This window comes from Anolis sagrei, chromosome 7, assembly GCF_037176765.1.
Source record: "Anolis sagrei isolate rAnoSag1 chromosome 7, rAnoSag1.mat, whole genome shotgun sequence".
Classification (NCBI taxonomy): domain Eukaryota; kingdom Metazoa; phylum Chordata; class Lepidosauria; order Squamata; family Dactyloidae; genus Anolis; species Anolis sagrei.
This window is the reverse complement of record NC_090027.1, coordinates 4,733,876-4,760,765: the sequence shown is the minus strand read 5'-3', so window position 1 is coordinate 4,760,765 and position 26,890 is coordinate 4,733,876. Positions and strand designations below refer to the sequence as shown.

At 43.8% G+C, this 26,890-nt stretch overlaps 1 protein-coding gene across 2 annotated transcripts; it reads right to left on the bottom strand.

Annotated features, from left to right (window-relative positions):
* Nucleotides 1-24,336, bottom strand: CHMP7 (charged multivesicular body protein 7). 2 transcript variants are annotated; one of them, XM_067470664.1, is made up of 10 exons: nucleotides 23,915-24,336; nucleotides 21,677-21,851; nucleotides 19,588-19,773; nucleotides 16,179-16,312; nucleotides 12,801-12,849; nucleotides 11,564-11,683; nucleotides 10,886-10,984; nucleotides 8,962-9,022; nucleotides 4,738-4,914; nucleotides 1-1,015 (listed from the first exon to the last, which is right to left on the bottom strand). In XM_067470664.1, the coding sequence occupies exons 1-10, from the start codon at nucleotides 24,208-24,210 to the stop codon at nucleotides 951-953; spliced, it is 1,362 nt and encodes a 453-aa protein (XP_067326765.1). In that variant the 5' UTR covers nucleotides 24,211-24,336; the 3' UTR covers nucleotides 1-950. The 2 variants fall into 2 exon arrangements, with proteins under 2 accessions (XP_067326765.1, XP_067326764.1); XM_067470663.1 differs by having other exon boundaries at nucleotides 4,738-4,917; nucleotides 23,915-24,335.
* Nucleotides 24,337-26,890: the final 2,554 nt, after the last annotated feature.

The window sequence follows — 26,890 nt, the reverse complement described above, 5'->3', positions numbered from 1 at the left end:
TTTTCCACCACAAACGTTAATTTATTTCCATGTCAAAAGTTAAACAGCAGCATCCTGTAGGTAAGTTGTCAAAGTGCAAAGCCATCAATCCAAGGCTCTGCTCTTTCTGAAGGGCTCCCAATGCAGGTGGACTTCTCAAGGGATGCAAATCCACCACCGATACGCTTCGACCAAACCCCTGAGAGCGCGAAAGGGAAGCACTAAATGTTGCAGGAGAGCCCAGCGTCCGTTCTTCTCGCAGGTAAGCCGACCGGCACTTTTTTCCCAACATCGAATGACTTTTACCATATTCAAAGCATCAACAGAAAATAACTTTGTTTCCGAACCCTTTAAGGCTATACTAAGTTTTGAAGAGAAAGGGAGAAAGTCGAACTTTGTGTTTGGCGATGCTATCCCTGTGCGGGAACAGCGACTAGAAGTCTCCTACGTCAAAACTGGCACACACCTAAGTTGTCCACAACCGTGCAAAACACAAATAAGAGAGGAGAGAAAGACCACCGACGCACGTGTCTATCTGTTGCCGACAGCTGGGATCTTAGGTGCACCTAATGTTTTGCACAACCACTCACACGAACTGGATGCCAGGAGAACAGTGAACAGCACTTCCAATTTTCCGTAACGGCCGTCACAACTAGAATAAGTTCTGTTAAATTGGCAGATGTCAGGTGAGACATTACAATCCCAGGAGGAGAGCTTGTGTTGCCAGAGAATGGCAAACACGGGTGACACACGCAACCGGAGACATGGTAGTTTGGCACTGAAAAGACAACGGCAACGGCAGCTGGGATCGGCACGAAAGAGGATGACGGATTGTCGGGGCAGTACATCCTGCCTCTCACAAAAGTGCTGTCTAGTAAGAAGGGGCATTATCCCACATTCCACAAGTTATTTTGCAGTTATGTTCAGCAAAGATAAGACATCTTTATAGCTTTTAAGGTGGTACAGAGTCTTTAAAGATGCAGTTCCAGAGCTCTTTTGGGCCCAGAAGGGTCTGAATGAGTCTTTTGTTCCAATCCTGTAATGGAGGAGAAGCACAAAAAAGAAAAGAGGTGTTGGTGGAGGGAAGTGAAATTGGGTTTTCTTTCAGGCCCCATCTACACTACTGCAACGCACTCTACGTGGGGTTGCCCTTGAAGACTGTTCGGAAACTTCAACTGGTCAAGCGAGCGGCAGCCAGATTATTCAACGGAGCGTCATACAGGGAGCACACCACCCCCCTGCTGTGTCAGCTCCACTGGCTGCCGGTCCAGTTCCGAGCACAATTCAAGGTGCTGGTTTTGACCTACAAAACCCTATACGGTTCCGGTCCAGCGTACCTGTCCGAACACATCTCCCTCTACATCCCACCCCGGAGTTTGAGATCATCTGGGGAGGCCCTGCTCTCAACCCCACCGCTATCACAAGTGAGGTTGGTGGGGACGAGGAGCAGGGCCTTCTCAGTGGTGGCCCCTCACCTGTGGAACTCACTCCCGGGGGAAATTAGGGCATCAACATCCCTCCTCTCCTTCAGGAGGAAAGTAAAGACAGGGTTGTGGGACCAGGCCTTTGGGCAATCTGACAACTAGATAAGGACAATCAGACGATTAGGACTGACAGGACTGACAAAGTGGAATTGGAATTTGGACTATAAAATGGCGAACGCTGACTGTTAATGAGGTGTAATGGGTTTAATTGGCTTTATTGGTTTTATTGTTGTAATGCAGACACTGTTAACTGTTAATTGCTGCTAGATTGTTTTATACTACTGTTAGGTGATGTCGGCATCGAATCGTGCCTTTGTAAGCCGCCCTGAGTCCCCTTCGGGGTGAGAAGGGCGGGGTAGAAGTAACCGAAATAAAATAAAAAATACGCTGCCATATAATACAGTTTGCACTGCATTATATGGTCAGTATAGACTCATATTTATTATTTATTTTAGTTATTTGGGACATTGCTATAAAACCTTTCTCCAAGGATTCAAGGAGAATGGACTCATATAATAATAATAATAATAATAATAATAATAATAATAATTTATTTATTTACTATGCTTCTATACCGCCATTCTCAGCCCGAGGGCGACTCACGGCGGTTTACAAAACGGCACAATTCGATGCCCACAACAGTACAAAAATAATTTAAATATTAAAAACGTTTAACACAGGTAAAAATTCATTACAATTAACATCAGTAACACCATAAAAACCGTAAGTCCTCCGCATTTCATTACCAGTCATTATCCAGTCACGTTGTCCAACCGTTCCGAGATCAGAGTTTAATAGCTACACTACGTTTGGGAAGGCCTGCTCATATAGCCAAGTTTTAACTTTTTGTGAAATGTTAAGAGGGTGGGGGCTGATCTAATGTCCCTGGGGAGGGCATTCCACAACCGAGGGGCCACCGCTGAGAAGGCCCTATCCCTCATCCCCGCCAATCGAGCCTGTGAAGATGGCAGGGCCGAGAGCAGGGCCTCCCCAGAAAATCTTAAATTCCTAGAAGGTTCGTAAGGAGAGATACGTTCGGACAGGTAAGCAGGGTAATAATTTATTTATATACTGCTCCATCTCCCCAAGGGGACTCAGAGCGGTTCCCAGGTTACATCATAAAACATACAAAGTAAAAAACAACATAACCATAAGATTAACAAAACAAAATATAAGCATCAAAAACTGTCACCATAACACACATATAATAAAAGTAATCCTGCCTGTTCAAGGCAATTAAAAAATTTAAAAGGCCGGGTCAAGATTTGTGCAAGCCCAAACATTCTGTAATGCAGACTGAACTGCACTGAACTGGATTATATGAGTCTATCCTGCCATATTTATGTATTTATTTAGTATTTTTATACCTCCACTCTTTCACCCTTTTATACCCCACTCAGAGCTGCATACAAGTTATATGTATGTATGTATGTATGTATGTATTTATTTATTTAACTTGTATACTGCTACTCCCAATTTGGCTCGGAGCAGTTTACAGAAGCAGATTAAAACAAAACAATTAGCTTTGAAATAACAATAAGCAGCGAGGATGGACATATATAATACTAGCTGTCTCCTGCCACACTTTGCTGTGACCCAGTCTGTGTATATGTGTTTTGTGTGTGTATATATGTTGTTGTAGTTCAGCGTGTTGGTAGCGTTGCTAGTCCTGGTAGCAGGGAGAAAAGGTCTGCTCAAGAGTCAGAGGGAGAACAGCAGCATAAGCACATTAGGGAAATCATTATGGCCCCAAGTGATACTGACACGTTTCAAGGCTTCTCAGATTGCGAGATGGGGGATGGGGAAGGGAGCAGAGGTGTAAAGAGGTCTGCTCGCAATCCGGAATCCGAAGGGGAATTGCAGAGGAAGCGCATCCAGGAAATACTTAGTGTGCCAACAGAGGATGAGGATTTCCTGGGGTTTGAAAGGAGTTCTGGGTCTGGGAGTGATATGGAAGAGGAGGAATTGGATTGGACCGTGTTCAACAAATAAGGGACATTTGCAATCAACCCACCTCTAGTGAGGAATTTGAGGGGTTCCCTGAGGATTGGCAGCCAGGGACCTCTTGGCAGGATCTAAGTCTTAGCAGATGCTGGCAGAGGTGGAGGGATGGGCGCTCGGATTCAGCTGCGGGGTTGGGGGCAGCTGAGAGTGATGACGAAAGGGTGGGGAGATCATCAAGTTCTGATGAGGAACTTTGAGATAAAAGTGGGCTCTGTGGGCATGATACTTTAAAGAAGGCAAAGCATCTTTATTGGACATAACTCTTTGTACTGCCAACTCTTGAATTGGGTCCCTGGGCTACAGCTTCGTGTGTTCCTGAATTCCTGTTCCTCGGAGATTCCTGCGTTCCAGTGTTTGTTTACCAACGGCTTGACCACGGACCGGTTTGACGATCGTTTTTGGCTTTCTGGACTTTGAACTCTTATAACTTTGTGCTTGAACTATTCCTCGTTTTGGGACTTCGTTTTTCCATCTTCTGTGACTGTGTTTTTGTGCTGTGCCAATTTTCAAGCGAATTGCTTAACTTTGAGTTTAATCCGGATTATAAAGCAGCGCTATAATCTGGGTTATATTTTTGTTCCTGGTATCGCTTTGTTTTTGATGCCAAATTACTCCTGAGACTCTTTGCACTGAAGTTAAGTGCTTTGAAAGACTATTTTTGTACAATAAAGCTGTGTTTGAACTCTTATCCTGTGTTTGGCTCTAATTAAGGCTTCTGGGTCTTGACATATGTATTTGTGTGTGTGTGTATATCTATATAAATAAAAATGTAATGTTCGTTTGTGGGATTAACATAATTCAAAAACCACTGGGCGAATTGACACCAAATTTGGACACAACACACCTATCAGGCCAACGAGTTACCATCGCTCATAAAAACATAGCAGAAGGGACTTAAAAAGCAAAAAACAAAATACATTACAATGCATGCGCAAAACCACATATATACACAAACATATATACACAAATATATACACATACAAAACACAGATACACAGACTGGGCTACAGCAACACGTGGCAGGGGACGGCTAGTTTGTGTATATGTATGTTTGTGTGTATATATGTGTGTGTGTGTGTATACATGTGTATATATTTGTGTGTTTATATGCTTATATGTGTGTGCTTATGTATATGCATATATGTGTGTATATATGTGCATGTATGTGTATGTATGTGCATATATATGTGTATAGGTGTATATGTATGTGTGTGCTGAAGGAAGCTATTTGCATACATGGAAAGGAAACATGAAAAGGAAGTGTATATACCTCCATCTGAAAATGTGAGCTTCTCCAATTCGGCTTCAAGCTCCGCATCCGAGATACTGGGAAGCAGGACAGATGCGTGAAGCAATGGCTTCTCTGGAACAGGAGGCAGGTCCAGGTCATCTTTCGAGAAGTCCAAGAGGAGACTGTCCAGCTCCTTTTCCAATTCCTCAGAATCAGCTTCTGACATGAGAGGAACAAAATTAATTTTTTATCAGACTTGTAACCTGCTGCTTAAATATATTTACTCACAATTAAGAGCCAAAGAGTCCAATGGAGAGTACTTCCAGACTATAACATAATTTTAAATTGCAATTAACATGGAAGCTAAACTCCATATGATGCATGAAAACCTCCCTAAATCCCACAAAATGGACACAATCTTGTAAATAGATTGTATTATTATTTTGACCAATTCAAAACTCTTAAGTTTTTACTTTTAGCAACTTATTTATTTGTCGTGTCAGGACAACCAGTCAAATTATATTACATTTCTAACAGAACAAAGCAAACAAACAGACAAAATACAAAATTTGTGAGTTTGGTAGTGGATTAAATGTCCTTTGACCAGTATCTGGCCCCTTGGAGTGCTTCTGGTGTTGCTGTAAGAAGGTCCTCCATTGTGCATGTGGCAGGGCTCAGGTTGCATTGCAGCAAGTGGTCAGTGGTTTGCTCTTCTCCACACTCACATGTCGAGGATTCCACTTTGTGGCCCCATTTCTGAAGGTTGGCTCTGCATCTCGTGGTGCCAGAGCGCAGTCTGTTCAGCGTCTTCCAAGTCGCCCAGTCTTCTGTGTGCCCAGGAGGGAGTCTTTCATTTGGTATCAGCCATTGGTTGAGGTTCTGGGTTTGAGCCTGCCACTTTTGGACTCTCGCTTGCTGAGGTGTTCTAGCGAGTGTCTCTGTAGATCTAAGAAAACTATTTCTTGATTTAAGAAATAGTGCTGGCTGATACCCAAACAAGGGGTGAGCTGGAGATGTCTCTGCCTTGGTCCTTTCACTATTGGCTGCTACTTCCTGGCGCATGTCAGATGGTGCAATACCGGCTAAGCAGTGTAATTTCTCCAGTGGTGTAGGGCGCAGACACCCCGTGATAATGCGGCATGTCTCATTAAGAGCCACGTCCACTGTTTTGGCGTGGTGAGACGTGTTCCACACTGGGCATGCATACTCAGCAGCAGAGTAGCACAGCGCAAGGGCAGATGTCTTCACTGTATCTGGTTGTGATCCCCAGGTTGTGCCAGTCAGCTTTCGTATGATGTTGTTTCTAGCGCCCACATTTTGTTTGATGTTCAGGCATTGCTTCTTGTAGGTCAGAGCATGGTCCAGGGTGACTCCCAGGTATTTGGGTGCGCTGCAATGCTCCAGTGGGATTCCTTCCCAGGTAATAATCCTCAGAGCCCGGGATGCTTCTCTGTTCTTGAGATGAAAGGCACATGTCTGTGTTTGGGTTGGGGATCAGCTGGTTTTCCCTGTAATAGGCAGTAAGAGTACCTAGAGCTTTGGAAAGCTTCTGTTCTACCATCTCAAAGCTCCCTGCTTGAGCAGAAATGGCACGATCATCAGCATAGAGGAAACTCTCTGTCCCTTCTGGTAGTGACTGATCATTTTTGTAGATGTTGAACATGGATGGAGCAAGCACGCTCCCCTGAGGCAGGCCGTCCTTCTGTTTCCGCAACTGAATACCACTATACAAAATGTCTAAGCCACTAACTCTTTTTAGCACGGTCCCAAGCATTTATCAACACTTTGTAGAACATTGATATATGTTTTGGAAAGTTTTGATTTGAATGATTACTAGGCTTAACTTATAAAGAGGAAGATAACAGATTTGTGAATAGAGGTAGGAACTAAATGTTTGAATAATTGCTGGAAAGAATATGGGGAGTCCCATTCATCTTTCTGCAACTTTCCTTTTGTTCTTTCTTTGCTTTTGCTTGGTGTTTTTTTTCCTTTTTTCCTATTATGTTATTATTTGTTGGTATGGCACTATTTTATGTAGTTTGAACATTCTTTTAAAAGGAAGTCGTAAGACAAAAATGTGAGAAGGGCTACAATTGCCTACTCTTGAAATAATGTTAGAAAGGCAGGAAACTGTCAGAAATATTAAAAATTAACTAGGTATTTTTAATTACAAAAATTTGAGTCAAGCACTGAAAGGGTTAAATGGAAGCAATGACTCAGCAAAAGATGCAGTTCAATATAAGCAGGCATGCCTGTAGCCAAGTAGGCCGCAGTGTTAGTTCACCTCAGTGTGAGAGAGCCTTCTGTGTGATAAGGCCTCAGTGTGAGGTAGGCCTCAGTGTTAGTAGGTCTCCGTATGAGAAAGATCTCAGTGTGAGAAGGCCTCAGTGTTAGTAGGCTTCAGTGTGAGAAGGCCCCAGGGTGTGAAGCTTCAGTGTGAAGGCTACTGTTGGGACTCAGCCTGTATGTGAACCTGATCCTGAATCTCTGATTGTATTGCCTAATGCCCACGTTGATGTTAATGTTGATGCAAATGTTGATGGGCCTAATTTGACTGAAGTGATCAATGAGTACGAGGCTCAAGATGGAGACACTTTGGGCAGTAAAAATACTACAGGCTTTGATTTAGAGGCTTCAAGGAAAAAATCAAGTTCTCATTAGAAAGTTTCTGTCAGACCGAGAGAAGAGAATTCACTCCCTTTTTCTCCTGGCCCGAGCTTGCAAGATAACTTGACACCTGGTTGGGTCAATAATAATAGCCGCAGTTTGGAGATAAGCCAGAACCGCAGGGAGGCCCAATGTTTACGTAGGTCCAAGAGAATCCGACAACTGAAACCAAAGGTTAGAGTTAGCCGGAATCAGTTTCTGGGATTTAAGAGTGCCCGTGAGGGAGATCTCCTCAGACCAAGCATCGTGTAGAATCAAGTACAAACCTCATGGGTTTTCCAGTTTCCAGTGTTCGTGTCTCTAAGGGAATTTCTGGCTTCAGGTGAGATTACCAAGGGCTAATCTGTTCACGGATTTCTACTGAGAGTTTTCTGGACATTACTGCTTTGGATTTCCTGCAAGCTTTCTGGACTTTGCTGTTTGCTGTTTCGTTTTGGCTTTTTTTTACCTTTGGACCTCATTCTATTTTATATTCATCATTCAATAAAAAGGATTGCATTTTTCCTAAACCAAGGTGTGGTGTACAGAGGCGGCCCTAGGTAATTTTTAATGGTAAGCAAACAGTATTTTGGCACCTCCCCCCCCAACCAATCACTGATATATATTTTCTGTTCGTTGTGGGAGTTCTGTGTGCCATATTTGGTTCAATTCCATCATTGGTGGAGTTCAGAATGCTCTTTGATTTTATTTATTTATTTATTTATTATTTTATTTGATTTTAGGTGAACTATACATCCCAGTAACTACAACTCGCATATGTCAAGGTCTATTTTCCCCCAAGAGCGCCTCAAGAGCGCCCCTGGGCAAAATCAACTATACTGCAAATGCTTATTTTACGTAATGGGTTGCTGAGACTCCCCCCGGACTGCTAGGGTTGTTGTGATCCGAGGGGGCGCTCCTCAAGTGGCGGTCGAGGGGCATTTACAGAGGCGCCTCTGCACCCCTGGCAAAAAAAAGTGTACTGCGACCGCTTACTTTGCATAATGGACGAGCCGCCCCTGGTGGTGTATTAATGACAAGAGGGCCATGTCTCCTGATCTGGAGTGCAACAGTTGTTGTGTGTAAAGCTCCTGTGTGAAGCTCCTGTTTAAGTTCAGTGTGAGAGGAAGCTCAGTGAGAGTGAAGCTGTTTATCTGCGTGAGAAAGAAGCCCAGAGTGGAAGCAAAGAAGGAAGTATAAAGAACTTTATTTGTGTTATGGAAAGCTTGTTATTGTAAATAGTGCAACCGTATTATTTTACTACAAAGAAAAGCCTCCTAAGGAAGAGAGAACATTGTTCTGTGTGTTTTTGTTCTTTTACCACTTTTGGCTACTGGTCATGATGTTGCTAATAAGTTACTCTGCTGTACATTTATGAGGAAGGTCTTTTGTTAATAAGCCCACTCCCTGCAATGTCTCAGAGGGAGGGAGGAGCAGATCCATGAACTCGAAGAGTACTTTAAAGCAGGAAAGGGCAAACAGTGGTCCACCACTTGCTCATACTTGTTGTAAAGGGCAATCAGGTTCTGATGAAGCCTGTTTTCAAATGTCCAGATGCAGTATTGTAAGGAGGAAAATCTAACAATAAGAACAGGGACTTAAATAATGTGAACCCACCTGAGCCATTGAGTCCCACTCCTGCCAAGGTTTGGGCTACTTCATCCTGAGTGTCACAAAGCTGGAAAAGGAAGAGCTTACGTCATTGTTATTCCACCCTTTTCTTTTAAGGAATTCACAATACCATACATGGAACTCCACGTTGCAATTTCAATAATTCTGAGAACAATGTTAGACTTTTAAAAACTAATATATCAACGGGTTGTTGTAGGTTTTTTTGGGCTATATCATAGAATCATAGAATCCAAGAGTTGGAAGAGACCTCCTGGGCCATCCAGTCCAACCCCATTCTGCCAAGAAGCAGGAATATTGCATTCAAATCACCCCTGACAGATGGCCATCCAGCCTCTGTTTAAAAGCTTCCAAAGAAGGAGCCTCCACCACACTCCGGGGCAGACAGTTCCACTGCTGAACGGCTCTCACAGTCAGGAAGTTCTTCCTCATGTTCAGATGGAATCTCCTCTCTTGTAGTTTGAAGCCATTGTTCCATTGCGTCCTAGTCTCCAGGGAAGCCGAAAGGAAGCTTGCTCCCTCCTCCCTGTGGCTTCCTCTCACGTATTTATCCATGGCCCTCACCATGTCTCCTCTCAGCCTTCTCTTCTTCAGGCTAAACATACCCAGCTCCTTAAGCTGCTCCTCATAGGGCTTGTTCTCCAGACCCTTGAACATTTTAGTCGCCCTCTGGACACATTCCAGCTTGTCAATATCTCTCTTTAATTGTGGTACCCAGAATTGGACATGATCTAGAGCAGGGGTCCACAAACTTTTTATACAGAGGGCCAGGTCACAGTCCCTCAAACTGTTGGAGGGCCGGATTATAATTTGAAAAAAACATGAATGAATTCCTATGCACACTGCACATATCGTATTTGTAGTGCAAAAAACACTTTAAAACAATACAATAATTAAAATGAAGAACAATTTTAATAAATATAACCTTATTAGTATTTCAATGGGAAGTGTGGAACTGCTTTTGGCTGATGAGATAGGATTATTGTTGTTGTGTGCTTTAAAGTCATTTCAGACTTAGGTTGACCCAGAGTGAGGGCTGGGTAAATGACCTTGGAGGGCCGTTTCCGGCCCCCGGGCCTTAGTTTGAGGACCCGTGTTCTAGAGGCATTCTTTCCTGATGTTTCGATTGCATCTATGGCAAGCATCCTCAGAGGTAGTGAGGTGATACTTGCCACAGATGCAGGCGAAACATCAGGAGAGAATGCCTCTAGAACATGGCCATATAGCCCAAAAAAACCTACAACAACCCAGTGATTCCAGTCATGAAAGCCTTCAACAATACATTAATATATCATCATCCAATGAGCTTCCTGCCTAATCTAGCTCCTGAATTTAAGGCCAACACTGTTAGCCATTACATCACACAGGCGTCTGGAGAAAAATAAAACCTGGTTATGTATCACTGTATTATGGGCAGTGGGTTAAACCTCTGAGCTGCTGAACTCGCTAACCGAAAGGTCAACATTTCAAATCTGGGGAGCAGGGTGAGTTCCTGCTATTAGGCCCAGCTTCTGCCAACCTAGCAGTTCGAAAACATGCTAAGGTGAGTAGATCAAAAGGTACCACTTCTGCGGGAAGGTAAGTAAGTAGATCAATAGGTACCACTTCTGCTGGCCACATGACCTTGGAGGCGTCTATGGACAATGCCAGCTCTTCGGCTTAGAAATGGAGATGAGCACCAACACCCAGAGTTGTTGGACTTAATATGAGGGGAAACCTTGACCCTTTACCTATGTATCATTAACAATTGATGAAAAATTGGAACTACAGAAGCTATTACTCTACTTGCAATGCCAGCATGACTTAGAACCGATATTAAAAATGTTTCAGATCTCTGATTTGAAATAACTGTTGCGTAAGTCAATTTAACTTGCACTCTCTTTGTCAGAGGAGTATCCACCTCTTACAGTACCTCTTGAATCTGATCCACCAGGTTCTCTGCTTTTTCCACGGTGACATCTTTCATGGACAGCTTGAGAGCTCCAACTCCAGCCTGGTAGGCATTAAATACCTTATGAGAAAGAAAGAAAAAGGTGGGATGTTATTTGACATGGTCACTGGAGCATTGCAGCACACCCAAATACCTGGGAGTCACTCTGGATTGTGCTCTGACTTATAGGAAGCACTGCTTGAATACAAAGCAAAAATTGGATGCTATAAATATCATACGAAAGCTGACAGGCACAACCTGGGGATCACAACCAGATACAGTGAAGGCATCTGAGTTTGAGCTTTGCTACTCTGCTGCTGAATATGCATGCCCAGTGTGGAATACATCTCACCATGTTAAAACAGTGGATGTGGCTCTTAATGAGACATGCCGCCACATTATCACACGATGTCTACACCTAACAACGTTGGCGAAATTATACTGTTGGGCCAGTATTGCACAGCAGCCAGCAATGAAAGGACCAAGGAATTGATATCTCTGGCCCATCTTGGGTTTGGATATCAGACAGCAAGTCAATACTAGCCCACAAGTGACTACTAGTTCAATACTGTAGTGATAAGGAGGTACTATTTTCAATATGAAACCATTCTGCAAGCAAAACTTCAAGAGATTCAACATGTTTTTAAAAAGCAGGAATACCATCTGATCTGTCTGAGAGGCGTATATCCGATCCAGGATGCCTTGTACCACATCTAGTTTAGAGTGAAGTTCTGTGATGCGTCTTTCTGTTCTTCGTCGGGATTTCAAACATCTAAGTGCCTGAGAACAATAAATACAATAAATACAAAAATCAAGATCGAAAGGACTTCCTAAAGAATGCTTCAGTCTTTCCTAATCTTATATCAAGGCTGTGTAACTTGCGGGCGAATTTCACATTTCAGTTTCCATCACCTTTTACCAAGTTGACCATTATTGAGGGATGATAGGAATGCTTTGTGAACATCTGGAAGGCCACAAGTTTCCCATCGCTGACCTATAGTAGGGCAGCAATATCCAGCTATCTCTCAGAGGTAACAATAGAAAAAGAGGTGGAAATGAGGCCCCTTCCGCACAGCTGTATAAAATCCACAATGAACTGGATTATATTGCAGTGTGGGCTCACATAATCCAGTTCAAAGCAGATATTGTGGGTTATCTGCCTTGACTGGGTTATATGGTTGTGTGGAAGATCCAATTCTGGGCACCACAATTGAAGAGAGATGTTGACAAGTTGGAATGTGTCCAGAGGGGGGCGACTAAAATGATCAAGGGTCTGGAGAACAAGCCCTATGAGGAGTGGCTTAAGGAGTGGGACAAGTTTAGCCTGAAGAAGAGAAGGCTAAGAGGAGACATGATGAAGGCCATGTATAAATATGTGAAAGGAAGTCATAGGGAGGGGGGGAGCAGGTTTGTTTTCTGCTGTCCTGGAGACTAGGACGCGGAACAATGGCTTCAAACTACAAGAAAGGAGATTCCACCTGAACATTAGGAGGAACTTCCTGACTGTGAGAGCCGTTCAGCAGTGGAACTCTCTGCCCCGGAGTGTGGCGGAGGCTCCTTCTTTGGAAGCTTTGAAGCAGAGGCTGGCCATCTGTCAGGGGTGATTTGAATGCAATATTCCTGCTTCTTGGCAGAATGGGGTTGGACTGGATGGCCCATGAGGTCTCTTCCAACTCTAGGATTCTATGATAAGACACTCAACCACTCATCTCCCTCAACAATAAGGTTGGGGGCCTCTATAGTCGCCAGCTCTGAAAACCACAAAACTAAAGTCACTTTGGAAACACACACATCCCTTTGGCGACCCCATTCGCTAACCTCCCATGCGGTACATTGACATCAAAAACCATTCTGAGTTTCAAATCCAGCGGCCCAACTGAATGTGTCCAATACTTACCAGCTGCTTTTTCCCACTTCGACACGCACTCCGAGCTTCCTCTTTGTATCTATAAAAATAAGATGCGAACTGCTCAGTTTGGCTTTCGTCTTTATTGATGTTGTGAAATGTGTTTTATTAGTCTTTTATTGTGATTGTTTACATAATTAACTTTTTATACTATTTAATCTATATAAATAAAAATGTAATGTTCGTTTGTGGGATTAACAGAACTCAAAAACCACTGAGGGAACTGACACCAAATTTGGATACAACACACTTAACAACCCAATGTGTGTCCTTCACTCATAAACACTGAAAAACACAGCAGAAGGGACTTAAAAAGCCCCAAAAAGCTAAATGACAAAAAAGTAAATGACAATGCAGAAAAAAGGAAGAAAGAGGAAGGGAAGGGGAGAAAAAAGAAAGGAAGGAAGGAAGGAAAGAAAAGAAAAGAAAGAGAGAGGGAAAGAAAGAAAAAAAGAAAGAAAGAAAGGGAGAAGAAAGCATGGAAGCAAAGCGAGAAGGAAGGAAAGAAGTAGAGAAGGAAGAAAGGAGAGAGGAAGGGAAAGAAAAGGGGGAAGGAAGGAAAGTTAGAGAAGGAAGGAAGGAGAGAAGGAAAGAAAAAAGAGAAAGAAGGAAAGAGGGAGCGAAGGAAGGGGGAAGATGTAGAGAAAGAGGGAGGGAAGGAAAGAAGGAAAGAGAGAAGGAAGAAAAGATAGACAGCAGAAGAGAAAGAAAAAGGGAGAAGGAAGGAAAGATATAGAGAAGGAAGGAAGAAGAGAAGGAAAGATGGGAAGGAAGGAAAGAAAGAGGGAGTGAAGGAAGGAGGGAAAGAAGGAGAGAAAGAGGGAAGGTTGGCCACAGCAACACGTGGCGGGTACAGCTAGTAATAATAATAATAATAACAACAATAACAACAACAATAAGGGTGGAATATAAATGTTTTAAATAAATAATAATAATAATAGTTCACCTACAACAACAACAACAGCAGCAGCAACAAACTTTATTTATACCCCGCCACCATCTCCCCAAAGTGGACTCGGGGTAGCTAACATGGAACACCCTCCCTATAGATATTAGATCGGCCACCTCCCTTTTAACATTCCGGAAAAAAAGTCAAGACGTGGTTTTTTGAACAAGCGTTTCCAAATGCAGAGTAACTGACATAGGAAAATGGAACAACGACAATGAGACCGGACGACGTTTTTAACAAGGCGACACTATGAATTTATATTTTATTGATACGTTTAATTTTTATTATATGTTATGTTTTTAATTGTATTTATGATATTGTAAGCATTACATTTTACCCTGTTTACCCTTGAGTCGCCTACGGGCTGAGAACGGCGGTATACAAATACAGTAAATAAATAAATAAACAAACAAACAAACATGAGGCCAAGCCACAGTTACTGTACAACAAAATAAAATAAAATACAAACAGCAAATAATAACATCAAAATAAAATACAGAAAATAACAGAAAATGAAATAAACAGGTGCAAAGTCACGTGATGAAGAAATAAAATAATAGCATGGCGGGTGGGCCAAATGCACAGAATAAGATTAATAAAACCCTGGATGAGATAAGTAAATTGATAACTATGTGTCAGAAGGGGCGACCAATGGGATTGAGCCTTCATTAAAGACAAGGGAAAGTGCGTCATGAGGACAGAACTATAGTTGGGATGGACATTATATGGGGATATGTATTCACTTGTCAAAGGCATGCGGAAAAGCCAGGTTTTTAGGTCTTTCTTAAAGGCTGCCAGGGTGGGGGCTTGCCTAATCTCACCAGGTAGCGAGTTCCAAAGACAAGGGGTCACAACGGAGAAAGCTCACTCCCTCGTCCTCACAAATCGCACTTGTGATGGAGGTGGAAGCGAGAGGCCGAGGATCGAAGAGATTGTGCACGATTGTAAAAGGAAATATGGTCACAAAGGTTTATTGTTTACTAGCTGTCCCCTGCCACGCGCTGCTGTGGCCTATTCTGTATATATGTGTATTTATGTTGTGATGTGCATGCATTGTAATGTATTTTTATTTTTTGACTTTTTAAGTCTCTTCCGCCGCCCCCCCCCCCCCAGTGTTTTTATGAGTGATGGTCACTCGTTGGCCTGGTAGGTGTATTGTGTCCAAATTTGGCGTCAATTCATCAATTGGTTTTTGAGTTATGTTAATCCCACAAACGAACATTAAATTTTTATTTATATAATTTTTTCTAGCATTGAATGTATGCCTTGTATGTTGTTAAGCTCCCTGAGTTCCCATGGGGAGATGGGGTGGGATATAAATAAAGTTTGTTTGATTGATTGATTGTTACATCCACCCACTGGTATTCTCCCTCCATACTTGGCCCAGTGATAAGTGTACTTTTTACATTTGTGTATATAATGATCAAGCAAATGCCTTTCCATTAGCAACAACTGCCTGAACATCAAGCAGAAAGTGGGTGCCAGAAACAATATCATGCAAAGCTGACTGGCACAACCTGGGGATCACAACCAGACACAGTGAAGACATCTGCCCTTGCGCTATGCTACTCTGCTGCTGAGTATGCATGCCCAGTATGGAACACATCCCACCAAACTAAAACAGTGGATGTGGCTCTTAATGTGACATGCCGCATTATCACGGGGTGCCTGCGCCCTACACCACTGGAGACATTACACTGCTTAGCTGGTATTGCACCACCTGACATCCGCCGGGAAGTAGCAGCCAATAGCGAAAGAACCAAGGCAGTGACATCTCCAGCTCATCCCTTGTTTGGGTATCAGCCAGCACGTCAAGAAATATTTTTCTAAGATCTACAGAGATACTCGCTGGAACACCTCAGCAAGCGAGAGTCCAAAAGTAGCAGGCTCAAACCCAGAACCTCAATGAATGGCTGATACCCAATGAGAGACTCCCCCCTGGGGCACACAGAAGACTGGGCAACTTGGAAGGCTCTGAACAGGCTGCGCTCTGGCACCACGAGATGCAGAGCCAACCTTCAGAAATGGGGCCACAAAGTGGAATCCTCGACATGCGAGTGTGGAGAAGAGCAAACCACTGACCACCTGCTGCAATGCAACCTGAGCCCTGCCACGTGCACAAGGGAGGACCTTCTTGTGGCAACACCAGAGGCACTCCAAGGGGCCAGATACTGGTCAAAGGACATTTAATCAACTACCAAGTTCGCAAAATTTGTGTTTTTTTAATCGGTTTGTTTGTTTTGTTCTGTTAGAAATGTAATACAATGGTCTGGATGACACGATAAATAAATAAGCAACAAGTGCCCATCTTAAGTTGCCCTCAAAGAGTCTGGGAGTGGAGATATCCTTTTTCTTAAGACATGCTGCTGAGCAATGGCTTAAAGGTCATTTCTCTATAAATAAACGGTACAATCAATCACCTCTCCGCTTCTTGGGCCAAGGACTCCACTTTCTGTGACAGAAGCTGTTCACTCTGCATCAGCTGATAGACCCCAATGTCCACATCATTCACAGGAGAAACTTTGGCGTGAAGTCCTCGAGCAAATTTCATGATCTGAAAGACAATGACATCACTTGACATAAAACCTGAAGTTTAAGCATGGTCTAACTATATCTCATTTAAAACGAGCAGTACTTACTTTTACACTATTTATTTATTTGCAGTATTAGATAAATAAATATTCCACTTTTCTCACCCCGAGGGGACTCAGAGTTGTTTACACGAAAATAACGGTAAAATTCAACGCTTTACATACAAACCAAAACTCAAATCAACAACATATAACTAGGCATAAAATCAATAGGACAATCTATATATATAAATCTGTTAGGCGAGTCCAATGGGACAGCAAAACTCTAAGAAAACCCCAACGAAACTTAACCAAAATTCCCATGCCCATAACACAACCCACAAGGTACAAACATATCTACTCAAAATGAAAAACAACACAACAACACACTCACAAAACGGCAAATCAACTGAGCATGCGCATTGGCGCCCAGCTGCACGTTCCCTGGCTAACGTTCCCTCTGCGGAAGCCATGCCCACTCCAAGGGGGAAGGAAGAAATGAGAGACAGAGGGAGGGAAAGAAAAAGGGGGAAGGAAGGAAGGAGAGAAGGAAAGAAAAAAGGGAATGAAGGAAGGAAAGAGGGAGTGAAGGAAGGGCGAAGATGTAGAGAAAGAGGGAGGGAAGGAAAGAAGGAAAGAGAGAAGGAAGAAAAGAGACCAGAAGAGAAAGAAAAAGGGGGAAGGAAGGAAGAGAGAAGAAAAAAGGGAATGAAGGAAGGAAAGAGGGAGTGAAGGAAGGGGGAAGATGTAGAGAAAGAGGGAGGGAAGGAAAGAAGGAAAGAGAGAAGGAAGAAAAGAGACCAGAAGAGAAAGAAAAAGGGGGAAGGAAGGAAAGAGATAGAGAAGGAAGAGGAGAAGGAAAGATAGGAGGGAGGGAGGGAGGGAGGGAGGGAGGGAGGGAGGGAGGGAGGGAGGGAGGGAAGGAAGGAAGGAAGGAAGGAGTTAAAGAAGGAGAGAAAGAGGGAAGGTTGGCCACAGCAACACGTGGCGGGTAAAGGTTGTTATTTCTATTATTATTACGCTATTATTCCTCTGAGACCCTTTTGGGGGGAATGGGAGAGGTGTCAGGTCCCAGAGGCAATACATTACATTGTTATTGTTATGATGGTGGTGAAATAAAAGGAAATAAAAAGTGAAAGAAGGAAGCAAACAGGGAGGGAAGAAAGGCAAAGGAAGAAAGGGGGAAGGAATGAAGGAAAGAAAGAAGGATGAAACCAAGTAGTGAAAGAAGGAAAGAAAGAAAGAGGTAGAGAAGGAAGAAAGGAGAGAAAGGGGGAGGAAAAGGGGGAAGTAATAGGTAGGTACCTCTCTTTCATAATAGTCCAGATATCTACCTCAACTTTGATAAGTTTTACTATAGGCCACAGCAACGCGTGGCAGGGCACAGCTAGTTCACCATAAGATAAGATAAAAGGACATTTAAAACATAAAATGTAAGAATTAAAACACCTAATAAAAGCATTAAAATCACTCTATCTCTCCATGATAAATCAATACACTTGTTTTTGTCTTGCCTATTCAGTTGTGGGATAAACATTATACAGATCTACATGGATAGCATCATGGAGATCTGAAACCATCATTTAAGATACTGGTAAAACAATTTGTGAATCTGTAACAAACAAACTAGAAGATGGGTTGTTGTAGGTTTTTTCAGGCTGTATGGCCATGTTCCAGAGGCATTCTCTGCTGACGTTTCACCTGCTTGCCTCACTACCTCTGAGGATGCTTGCCATAGATGCAGGCAAAATGTCAGGAGAGAATGCCTCTGGAACATGGCCATATAGCCTGAAAAAACCTACAACAACCCAGTGATTCTGACCATGAAAGCCTTCGACAAAGAATTGTTTTAAGATCTTCTGGGGAGGCCCTGCTCTCGGCCCCGCCTCTATCACAAGTGAGGCTGGTAGGGACACGTGACGGGTACAGCTAGTGACGGGTACAGGGCCTTCTCAGTAGTGGCCCCTCGCCTGTGGAATTCACTTCCCGGGAATATTAGGTCATCAACATCCCTCCTCTCCTTCAGAAGGAAGCTGAAAACATGGATATGGGACCAGGCCTTTGGGTAATCTGGCAGTCTGACAAGACTGACAAGTAGGCCTGGGTAACAACGGAAAAATTTGTTTCTAAAATTGATTTGTATTTGGGTTTTTTTTTGTTTCGATATTTAAAATAATTACAAAATTTTCCTTTTAAAAAGTTCGATATTTACGAAATTTCGTAAATGGTAAAAAATTAACGAATCGATTTCCGAAACAATAACGATTCGATTCGTTAATGGCGGACGCGACTGCGAAATACGCTAAAAAACCTCCAAAACCTTCTGAAGCTTCCCTCTCCCTCTGTTGACTGTTGGTGTGATAGTATAATTTTTTTTCACTAATTAAACCATAAAACTGGCCCAGACATGCGGAAATAATAACGAAACGACCTCAAAACAATAACGAAACGAATACAATATCGAAATACAAAGCATTTACAGAACGTTTTTGAAAATTCGTTTTTTTAATAATTGCTCCAGAGTGGTTCGTTATCGTTTTGTAATTGAAAAAAATTAACGAATTATTAACGAATTACGAATTAACGAAACGAAACCGCCCAGCCCTACTGACAAGGTAATGACGACCAGAATCTGGAAAGGACTATGGTAATGCTGAATGGACTTACGGATTTTAGAACTCGGTGAACGTTGGCCACTAGATTGGCTTTTTAGTTGTTATTGTATTAATTGAATGTTTTAGCTATTGTGGTTATTGCTGTTATGTATTTTATCTGTGGAATTGTTGGCATCGAATTGTGCCGGTTGTAAGCCGCCCTGAGTCCCCCCTTGGGGGTTGAGAAAGGCGGGGTAGAAGTGCCCGAAATAAATAAATAAATAAATAAATAAATAAATAAATAAATAAATTTCCTTGGTTTTTATATTTAAATTGATAGTTTTTAAATTGTATTTTACATCTTTGATATTGACGGTAAACCGTTCCAAGTCACCTGTGGGCTGAGAGGGGCGGTATATAAATGTAGTAAATAAAATTAATTAATAAATAAAATATTTCCAGAATGGTGTCTACCACAGCACAAGGGAGAAAATATACTGCCTGAAGCACAATTTTGAAATCAGGAAAAAAAATAACATATTAGCTGAAGGTATTCATTTTGCAGCACATACTAACATGATTCAAGTATTAGTTTTTATAACACACTATATACCAAAGTATGGAACTATTCCCGAAAAAACAACAACACCCTTTTTTCTCTGTACCTTGCTGCCATTTTGCTCCAAAACGGTGACCCTCTTTTCCTTCTGCAGCTGGAGCAGAACTAGGCAGAACGTCCTCTCATCTGGACAGATGCTGGTGCAAAGGGAACGCAGCTCTGACAGGCCGACAACAGGATGGGATGAAAGTGTGGAATTCTGGTAGAGGTGGTAGACTTCTTCCGCCTTTTCCTAAAGAAAAGAATTGCCAACTTTGAACAGCATGTCCTACTTCTAGGCTTGATGTCAATTACAAAGTAATGTTTAATATCCTTACAGAGTTCAGAGACTGGTAATACCTTCACTGTATGGTAACAAGAAAAGGATGACGATACAAGAGGATGGAAAAGGACAGTTGATTTAGCCATCACAGTCATTCCTATTCTTTTATGAATTTAGACTCCACACAATCAAGTTACGAACTTAAATTAATGTATATGTGTTGTTGTTTTTTTCCAAATGTTGTTGTTCATTCGTTCAGTCGTCTCCGACTCTTCGTGACCTCATGGACCAGCCCACGCCAGAGCTCCCTGTCGGCCGTTACCACCCCCAGCTCCCTCAAGGTCAGTCCAGTCACTTCAAGGATGCCATCCATCCATCTTGCCCTTGGTCGGCCCCTCTTCCTTTTGCCTTCCACTTTCCCCAGCATCATTCCCTTCTCTAGGCTTTGCTGTCTCCTCATGATGTGGCCAAAGTACTTCAACTTTGTCTCTAGTATCTTTCCCTCCAGTGAGCAGTCAGGCTTTATTTCCTGGAGGATGGACTGGTTGGATCTTCTCGCAGTCCAAGGCACTCTCAGCACTTTCCTCCAACACCACAGCTCAAAAGCATCGATCTTCCTTCGCTCAGCCTTCCCTAAGGTCCAGCTCTCACATCCGTAGGTGACTACAGGGAATACCATGGCTTTGACTAGGCGGATCTTTGTTGCCAGTCTGATGTCTCTACTCTTCACTATTTTATCGAGACTGGACATTGCTCTCCTCCCAAGAAGGAAGCGTCTTCTGATTTCCTGGCCACAGTCTGCATCTGCAGTAATCTTTGCGCCTAGAAATACAAAGTCTGTCACGGCCTCCACGTTTTCTCCCTCTATTTTCCAGTTGTCAATCATTCTTGTTGCCATAATCTTGGTTTTTTTGACGTTTAGCTGCAACCCGGCTTTTGCGCTTTCTTCTTTCACCTTGATTAGAAGGCTCCTCAGCTCCTCCTCGCTTTCGGCCATCAGAGTGGTGTCATCTGCATATCTGAGGTTGTGAATGTTTCTTCCAGCAATTTTCACCCCAGCCTTGCATTCATCCAGCCCCGCACATCCTCGCATGATGTGTTCTGCATACAAGTTAAAAAGGTTGGGTGAGAGGATGCAGCCAACCTTTTTAACTTGTATGCAGAACACATCATGCGATGGGTGGTGAGCTCACGAGTGGGGGGGTAGGAGGGGAAAGAATATTGCAGAGTATTTGGGGGAACAATTATTATTATTATTCCGTACCAAAAGCATTGCATAAATGAATATGAAGGTGTGCAGACAGCTAAATATCTTTTGACCAAAAATGGGCAACAGCAATGGCATTTTCTGTAGCCTCCAACAATTCCTCCTCTGTACATGAGGGAGGGCACAATGGACAAACATACAGATGCAGAGTTCTCTGTTCTGCTCCACAGTCACACAAGGTATGGGATTATTTTAGGTCGTGCCATTTTGCCAGGTTGTCTTTTGATCTGTCCACTCTGCTTCTGAGTCTATTCAGGGACTTCAAAGTTGCCCATTCTTGGTTTGCCCCTGGAGGAAGACCCTCTCTCATGGGGGGGGGGGCATCCAGTTGGGATTTCCTGATTGAGCTGTTCAGAGAGATACCCTTGCTATTGCTGGAGGGATGTCAAGAAAACTGGTAATATATCAATTATATACCTGTATTAAATGTATGTGACTATCTCTAGATGTTTCTCCTTTTTATATTCTATATCCCATTAATTCCACTCAACAAAAACCTTTCAGAAGAAGAAAAAGAAAAGAACATCTACCCAATATTACCTAATGCAATTATCAGCAATTTTTTTCAAAGAATGGGAAACTCAATCAACTTTAAAAAAAGTCTACCTGAAGCAACTCCACATAAATCAGAACTTCCTCCTCCTCCGGCACTTTGTTGTCTCCAAGGACACTAGAGAGCGTCCACTTCAGGGGCTTCAGGATGAAAACCCCGACGCCCCAAGAGATCCAGCTGCTGTCCACGCTGGCCATGAAGTCAGACTCCCTCTGCAACTTGCCCCGCCTGAGGGAAGAGAAAGACATCAATGTGATGAACGGAAGCACAACCGAAGTCACTGCAGGATACCAAACAGAAATTGGAAGTGTATTGTCGAAGGCTTTCATGGCCGGAATCACTGGTTGTTGTAGGTTTTTTCGGGCTATATGGCCATGTTCTAGAGGCATTCTCTCCTGATATTTCGCCTGCATCTATGGCAAGCATCCTCAGAGGTAGTGAGGTCTGTTGGAACTAGGAAAATGGGTTTATATATCTGTGGAATGACAAAGAACTCTTGTCTGTTGGAGCTAGGTGTGAATGTTTCAACTGACCACCTTGATTAGCATTTGATGGCCTGGCAGTGCTAGAATAACAATATTAGTGTCTTGAATATAGGAACATGGAACAACGGATTATGAGATTGGATCTTGATTCTACCTATGAGACGCTAATGAGATGTTATAGTGATGTTTAACTGATTGTTTATTATATCATTGTTTTTAACTGTTTTTTAAACTCTTTTTATGATGTTGAATTTTATGATTATGAATTTTGCTATTGTCAACCGCATCGAGTCGCCCAAGGGCTGAGAAAAGCAGTATATAAATGAAGTAAATAATAAATAAAATAATAATAACTGACCACCTTGATTTGCATTTGATAGCCTGGCAGTGCCTGGGGCAATCTGTTGTTGAGAGGTGATTAGACGTCCCTGATTGTTCCCTCTCTGTTGTTGTGCTGTTGTAATTTTTGATTTTTTTAATACTGGTAGCCAGATTTTGTTCATTTTCATGGTTTCCTCCTTTCTGTTGAAACTGTCCACATGCTTATGGATTTCAGTGGCTTCTCTGTGTAGCCTGACATGGTGGTTGTGAGAGTGGTCCAGCATTTCTGTGTTCTCAAATAATATGCTGTGTCCAGGTTGGTTCATCAAGTGCTCTGCTATGGCTGACTTCTCTGGCTGAAGGAGTCTGCAGTGCCTTTCATGTTCCTTGATTTATGTTTGGGCAACGCTGTGTTTGGTGGTCCCTATATAGACTTGTCCACAGCTACATGGTACACGGTAGACTCCTGCAGAAGTGAGGGGATCTCACCTCTGCTCTAAAACTCTAAAATTACAACAGGAAAACAACAGAGAAGGAACAATCATGGACATCTAATCACCTCTCAACAAAAGATTGCTCCAGGCACTGCCAGGCCATTATATGCTAATCAAGGTGGTCAGCTGAAACATTCACACCTAGCTCCAGCAGACAAGACTCCTTTGTCCCACTCTGGTCATTCCACAGATATATAAACCCATTTTCCTAGTTCCATACCTCTCAGAAGGGAAATTCACTTGGCAGAAATTCACTTGGCAGATTTTGTTCATTTTCATGGTTTCCTCCTTTCTGTTGAAATTGTCCACATGCTTGTGTATTTCAATGGCTTCTCTGTGTAGTCTGACATGGTGGTTGTGACCCAAATCTGGCTACCAGTATTATCAAACTCTAAAATTACAACAGCAAAACAACAGAAGGGAAACAATCAGGCACATCTAATCACCTCTCAACCAAAGATTGCCCCAGGCACTGCCAGGCTATCACATGCTAATCAAGGTGGTCAGTTGAAACAGTCACACCTAGCTCCAACAGACAAGAGTCCTTTACCCCACCCTGGACATTATTCCACAGATATATAAACCCATTTTCCTCGTTCCAAGAGACCTCACTACCTCTGAGGATGCTTGCCATAGATGCAGGCGAAACGTCAGGAGAGAATGCCTCTAGAACATGGCCATATAGCCCGAAAAAACCTACAACAAACAACCCAATGTTATGGTTGGGGTTCACCACAACATGAGGAACATTAGCAAAGTTGAGAAACACTGTTATAGAGGTAGCCTGGCTGTTCTGGCCTGGAGGCATCCTCTGTTTGGATTGTTTGCTGTCTGGAGTTCGAATTTCTGAGTGGTGTTCCTTATTTACTTTCTTGATTCTCTCCCAAGGAGAGAATGCTGCTGGAACATGGCCAGACAGCCCCAAAACCTCACAGTTCCGGCCAGAAAAGGCTTGTCAAGGCCCAAGAGCAGGAGGAGGCAAGGCCAGGACCTGAGCATCTCCCGGAGGACGGTGCCGAGGCCGAGGGGGAGGCTCCCTCGCCGCTCGAAGGCCTGCTGCAGCTCCCGGAGGCAGGTGCGGACCCCTCCAAGGCGGCGGCGCCGGCCCCACTTCAGCACCAGCTCGCTCCAGAAGCCCATCTTGCTGTCCCACTCGGTGGCGTTCACCTCGCGGCTCTGCTTGAAGGCCGAGAAGAGGAACGCCATCCGCTCCTCGTCCGCCTCCCACTCCGGAGGAAGGTCCCCCGCCGACACCGGCGCCACACGCGCCTCCTCCGGGGAAGACATCTACGCGAGGCCCCGGCTCCCAACGCGGCCTACTTCCCCCTTCCTCTCCTTCCCCGGCCAGGCGTTTCCTCAGCGACGGGAGCGCGCATGCGCAGTCCCTCCAACCCGCATGCGCACAACCGCGGGCGCGCCGACAGAGCAATGCAAAAGAATAGACGTAGCATAGGTCTGCGTGGAGACGGTGTTTCCGGATTCATCCAATACGCATGCGCACAACCGCGGGCGCGCCGACAGAGCAATGCAAAAGAATAGACGTAGCATAGGTCTGCGTGGAGACGGTGATTCCGGGTTTATCCAATACGCATGCGCACAACCGCGGGCGCGCCGACAGAGCAATGCAAAAGAATAGACGTAGCATAAGTCTGCGTGGAGACGGTGTTTCCGGGTTTATCCAATACGCATGCGCACAACCGCGGGCGCACACAAGGGGAATGCAAAAGTTTAGACATAGTATAGGTCTGCGTGGAGACGGTGTTTCCGAGTGTATTGTGTCATTTTTTTTTTAGACACTAGCCATCCCCTGCCACGCTTTGCTGTGGCCCAATCTGGTGATCTGGAAAATAAAGTAATGAGAAACACGAATCAAGGAACATGAAAGGCACTGCAGACTACTTCAGCCTGAGAAGTCAGCCAGAGCAGAGCACCAGTTGAATCAACCTGGACACAGCATATTAGAATCATAGAAACCTAGAATCCTAGAGTTGGAAGAGACCTCCTGGGCCATCCAGTCCAACTCCATTCTGCCAAGAAGCAGGAATATTGCATTCAAATCACCCCTGATAGATGGCCATGCAGCCTCTGCTTAAAAGCTTCCAAAGAAGGAGCCTCCACCACACTCCGGGGCAGAGAGTTCCACTGCTGAACGGCTCTCACAGTCAGGAAGTTCTTCCTCATGTTCAGATGGAATCTCCTCTCTTGTAGTTTGAAGCCATTGTTCCGCGTCCTAGTCTCCAAGGAAGCAGAAAACAAGCTTGCTCCCTCCTCCTCCCTGTGGCTTCCTCTCACATATTTATACATGGCCCTCATCATATCTCCTCTCATCCTTCTCTTCTTCAGGCTAAACATGCCCAGCTCCTTAAGCCGCTCCTCATAGGGCTTGTTCTCCAGACCCTTGATCATTTTAGTCGCCCTCTTCTGGACACATTCCAGCTTGTCAATATCTCTCTTGAATTGTGGTGCCCAGAATTGGACACAATATTCCAGGTGTGGTTTAACCAAAGCGGAATAGAGCATGGGGAGCATGACTTCCTTAGATCTAGACACTATGCTCCTATTGATGCAGGCCAAAATCCCATTGGCTTTTTTTGCCGCCACATCACATTCCTGGCTCATGTTTAACTTGTTGTCCACGAGGACTCCAAGATCTTTTTCACACGTACTGCTCTCGAGTCAGGCCTCATCATCCCCCATTCTGTATCCTTGCATTTCGTTTTTCCTGCCTAAGTGGAGTATCTTGCATGTGTCACTGTTGAACTTCATTTTGTTAGTTTTGGCCCTTCATCTCTCTAATCTGTCAAGATCACTTTGAATCCTGCTCCTGTCCTCTGGAGTATTGGCTCTCCCTACCAATTTGGTGTCGTCTGCAAACTTGATCTTGTCTTCTCGCCCTTCATCCAAGTCATGAATGAAGATCCTGAGCAGGACCGGGCCCAGGACGGAACCCTGCGGCACTCCACTTGTCACTTCTTTCCAGGATGAAGAGGAAGCCTTGGGGAGAATCACCCTCTGGGTTTGTCCATTTAACCAATTACAGATCCACCTCACCGTAGTTTTGCCTAGCCCACATTGGACTAGTTTCCTTGCCAGGAGGTCATGGGGGACCTTGTCGAAGGCCTTCCTGAAATCCAGGTACGCTCCATCCACGACATTCCCCGCATCTACCCAGCTTGTAACTCTATCGAAAAAAGAGATCAGATGAGTCTGGCATGGGTGCCGTGCTCATGGGCATCAACCATTGCATCCATGAATCTGCTAAAGATGAATGCCATAGTCGTGGCCAAGACAATGATGGAAACGATGAGGGACACAATGGCCATGGAAACTGCAAAAACATTCAGGCACCTGGCTGTCCTGCCATGCTCTTCTGCACCTTCAGCATCTCCTATCACTTTAGCGTCCCTTAAACCTGTCAGCAGGAACTAAATCAGTCACCTGGAATGATTCTCTCCAGCATCACATTCTACCTTTGCTGTGGTTGTACCTGCATTTTCCCTTTGTTTGCAAGGAATACAACCTTTTACAGATGGTTTAATCCAAGATACACTTCTGGGAATGTGGAAATATATCCTCCCTCCAACAGCTCTGTAGCCACTGCTTGCTTACCAATACTGAATGGCAATTTGGATGCCCATCCAGTCTGAGATGTTTATTGAACAGCACAGTGTGTATATGAGCTATTTTTTTCTATGTCCCACCAGGCTTTTAGTTTGTGGTCTAGTGAATCCATGTTGCTCATTAAAGTTGGTTTTCTGTTTTGTTTTGTTTTTTAGTATGTTGATAAGCTTGTTGTACCATATGTGTCACGAACACGTGTTGTTGTTCATTCGTTCAGTCGTCTCCGGACCAGCCCACGCTTGAGCTCCCTGTCGGCCGTCACCACCCCCAGTTCCTTCAAGGTCAGTTCAGTCCCTTCAAGGGTGCCATCCATCCATCTTGCCCTTGGTCGGCCCCTCTTCCTTTT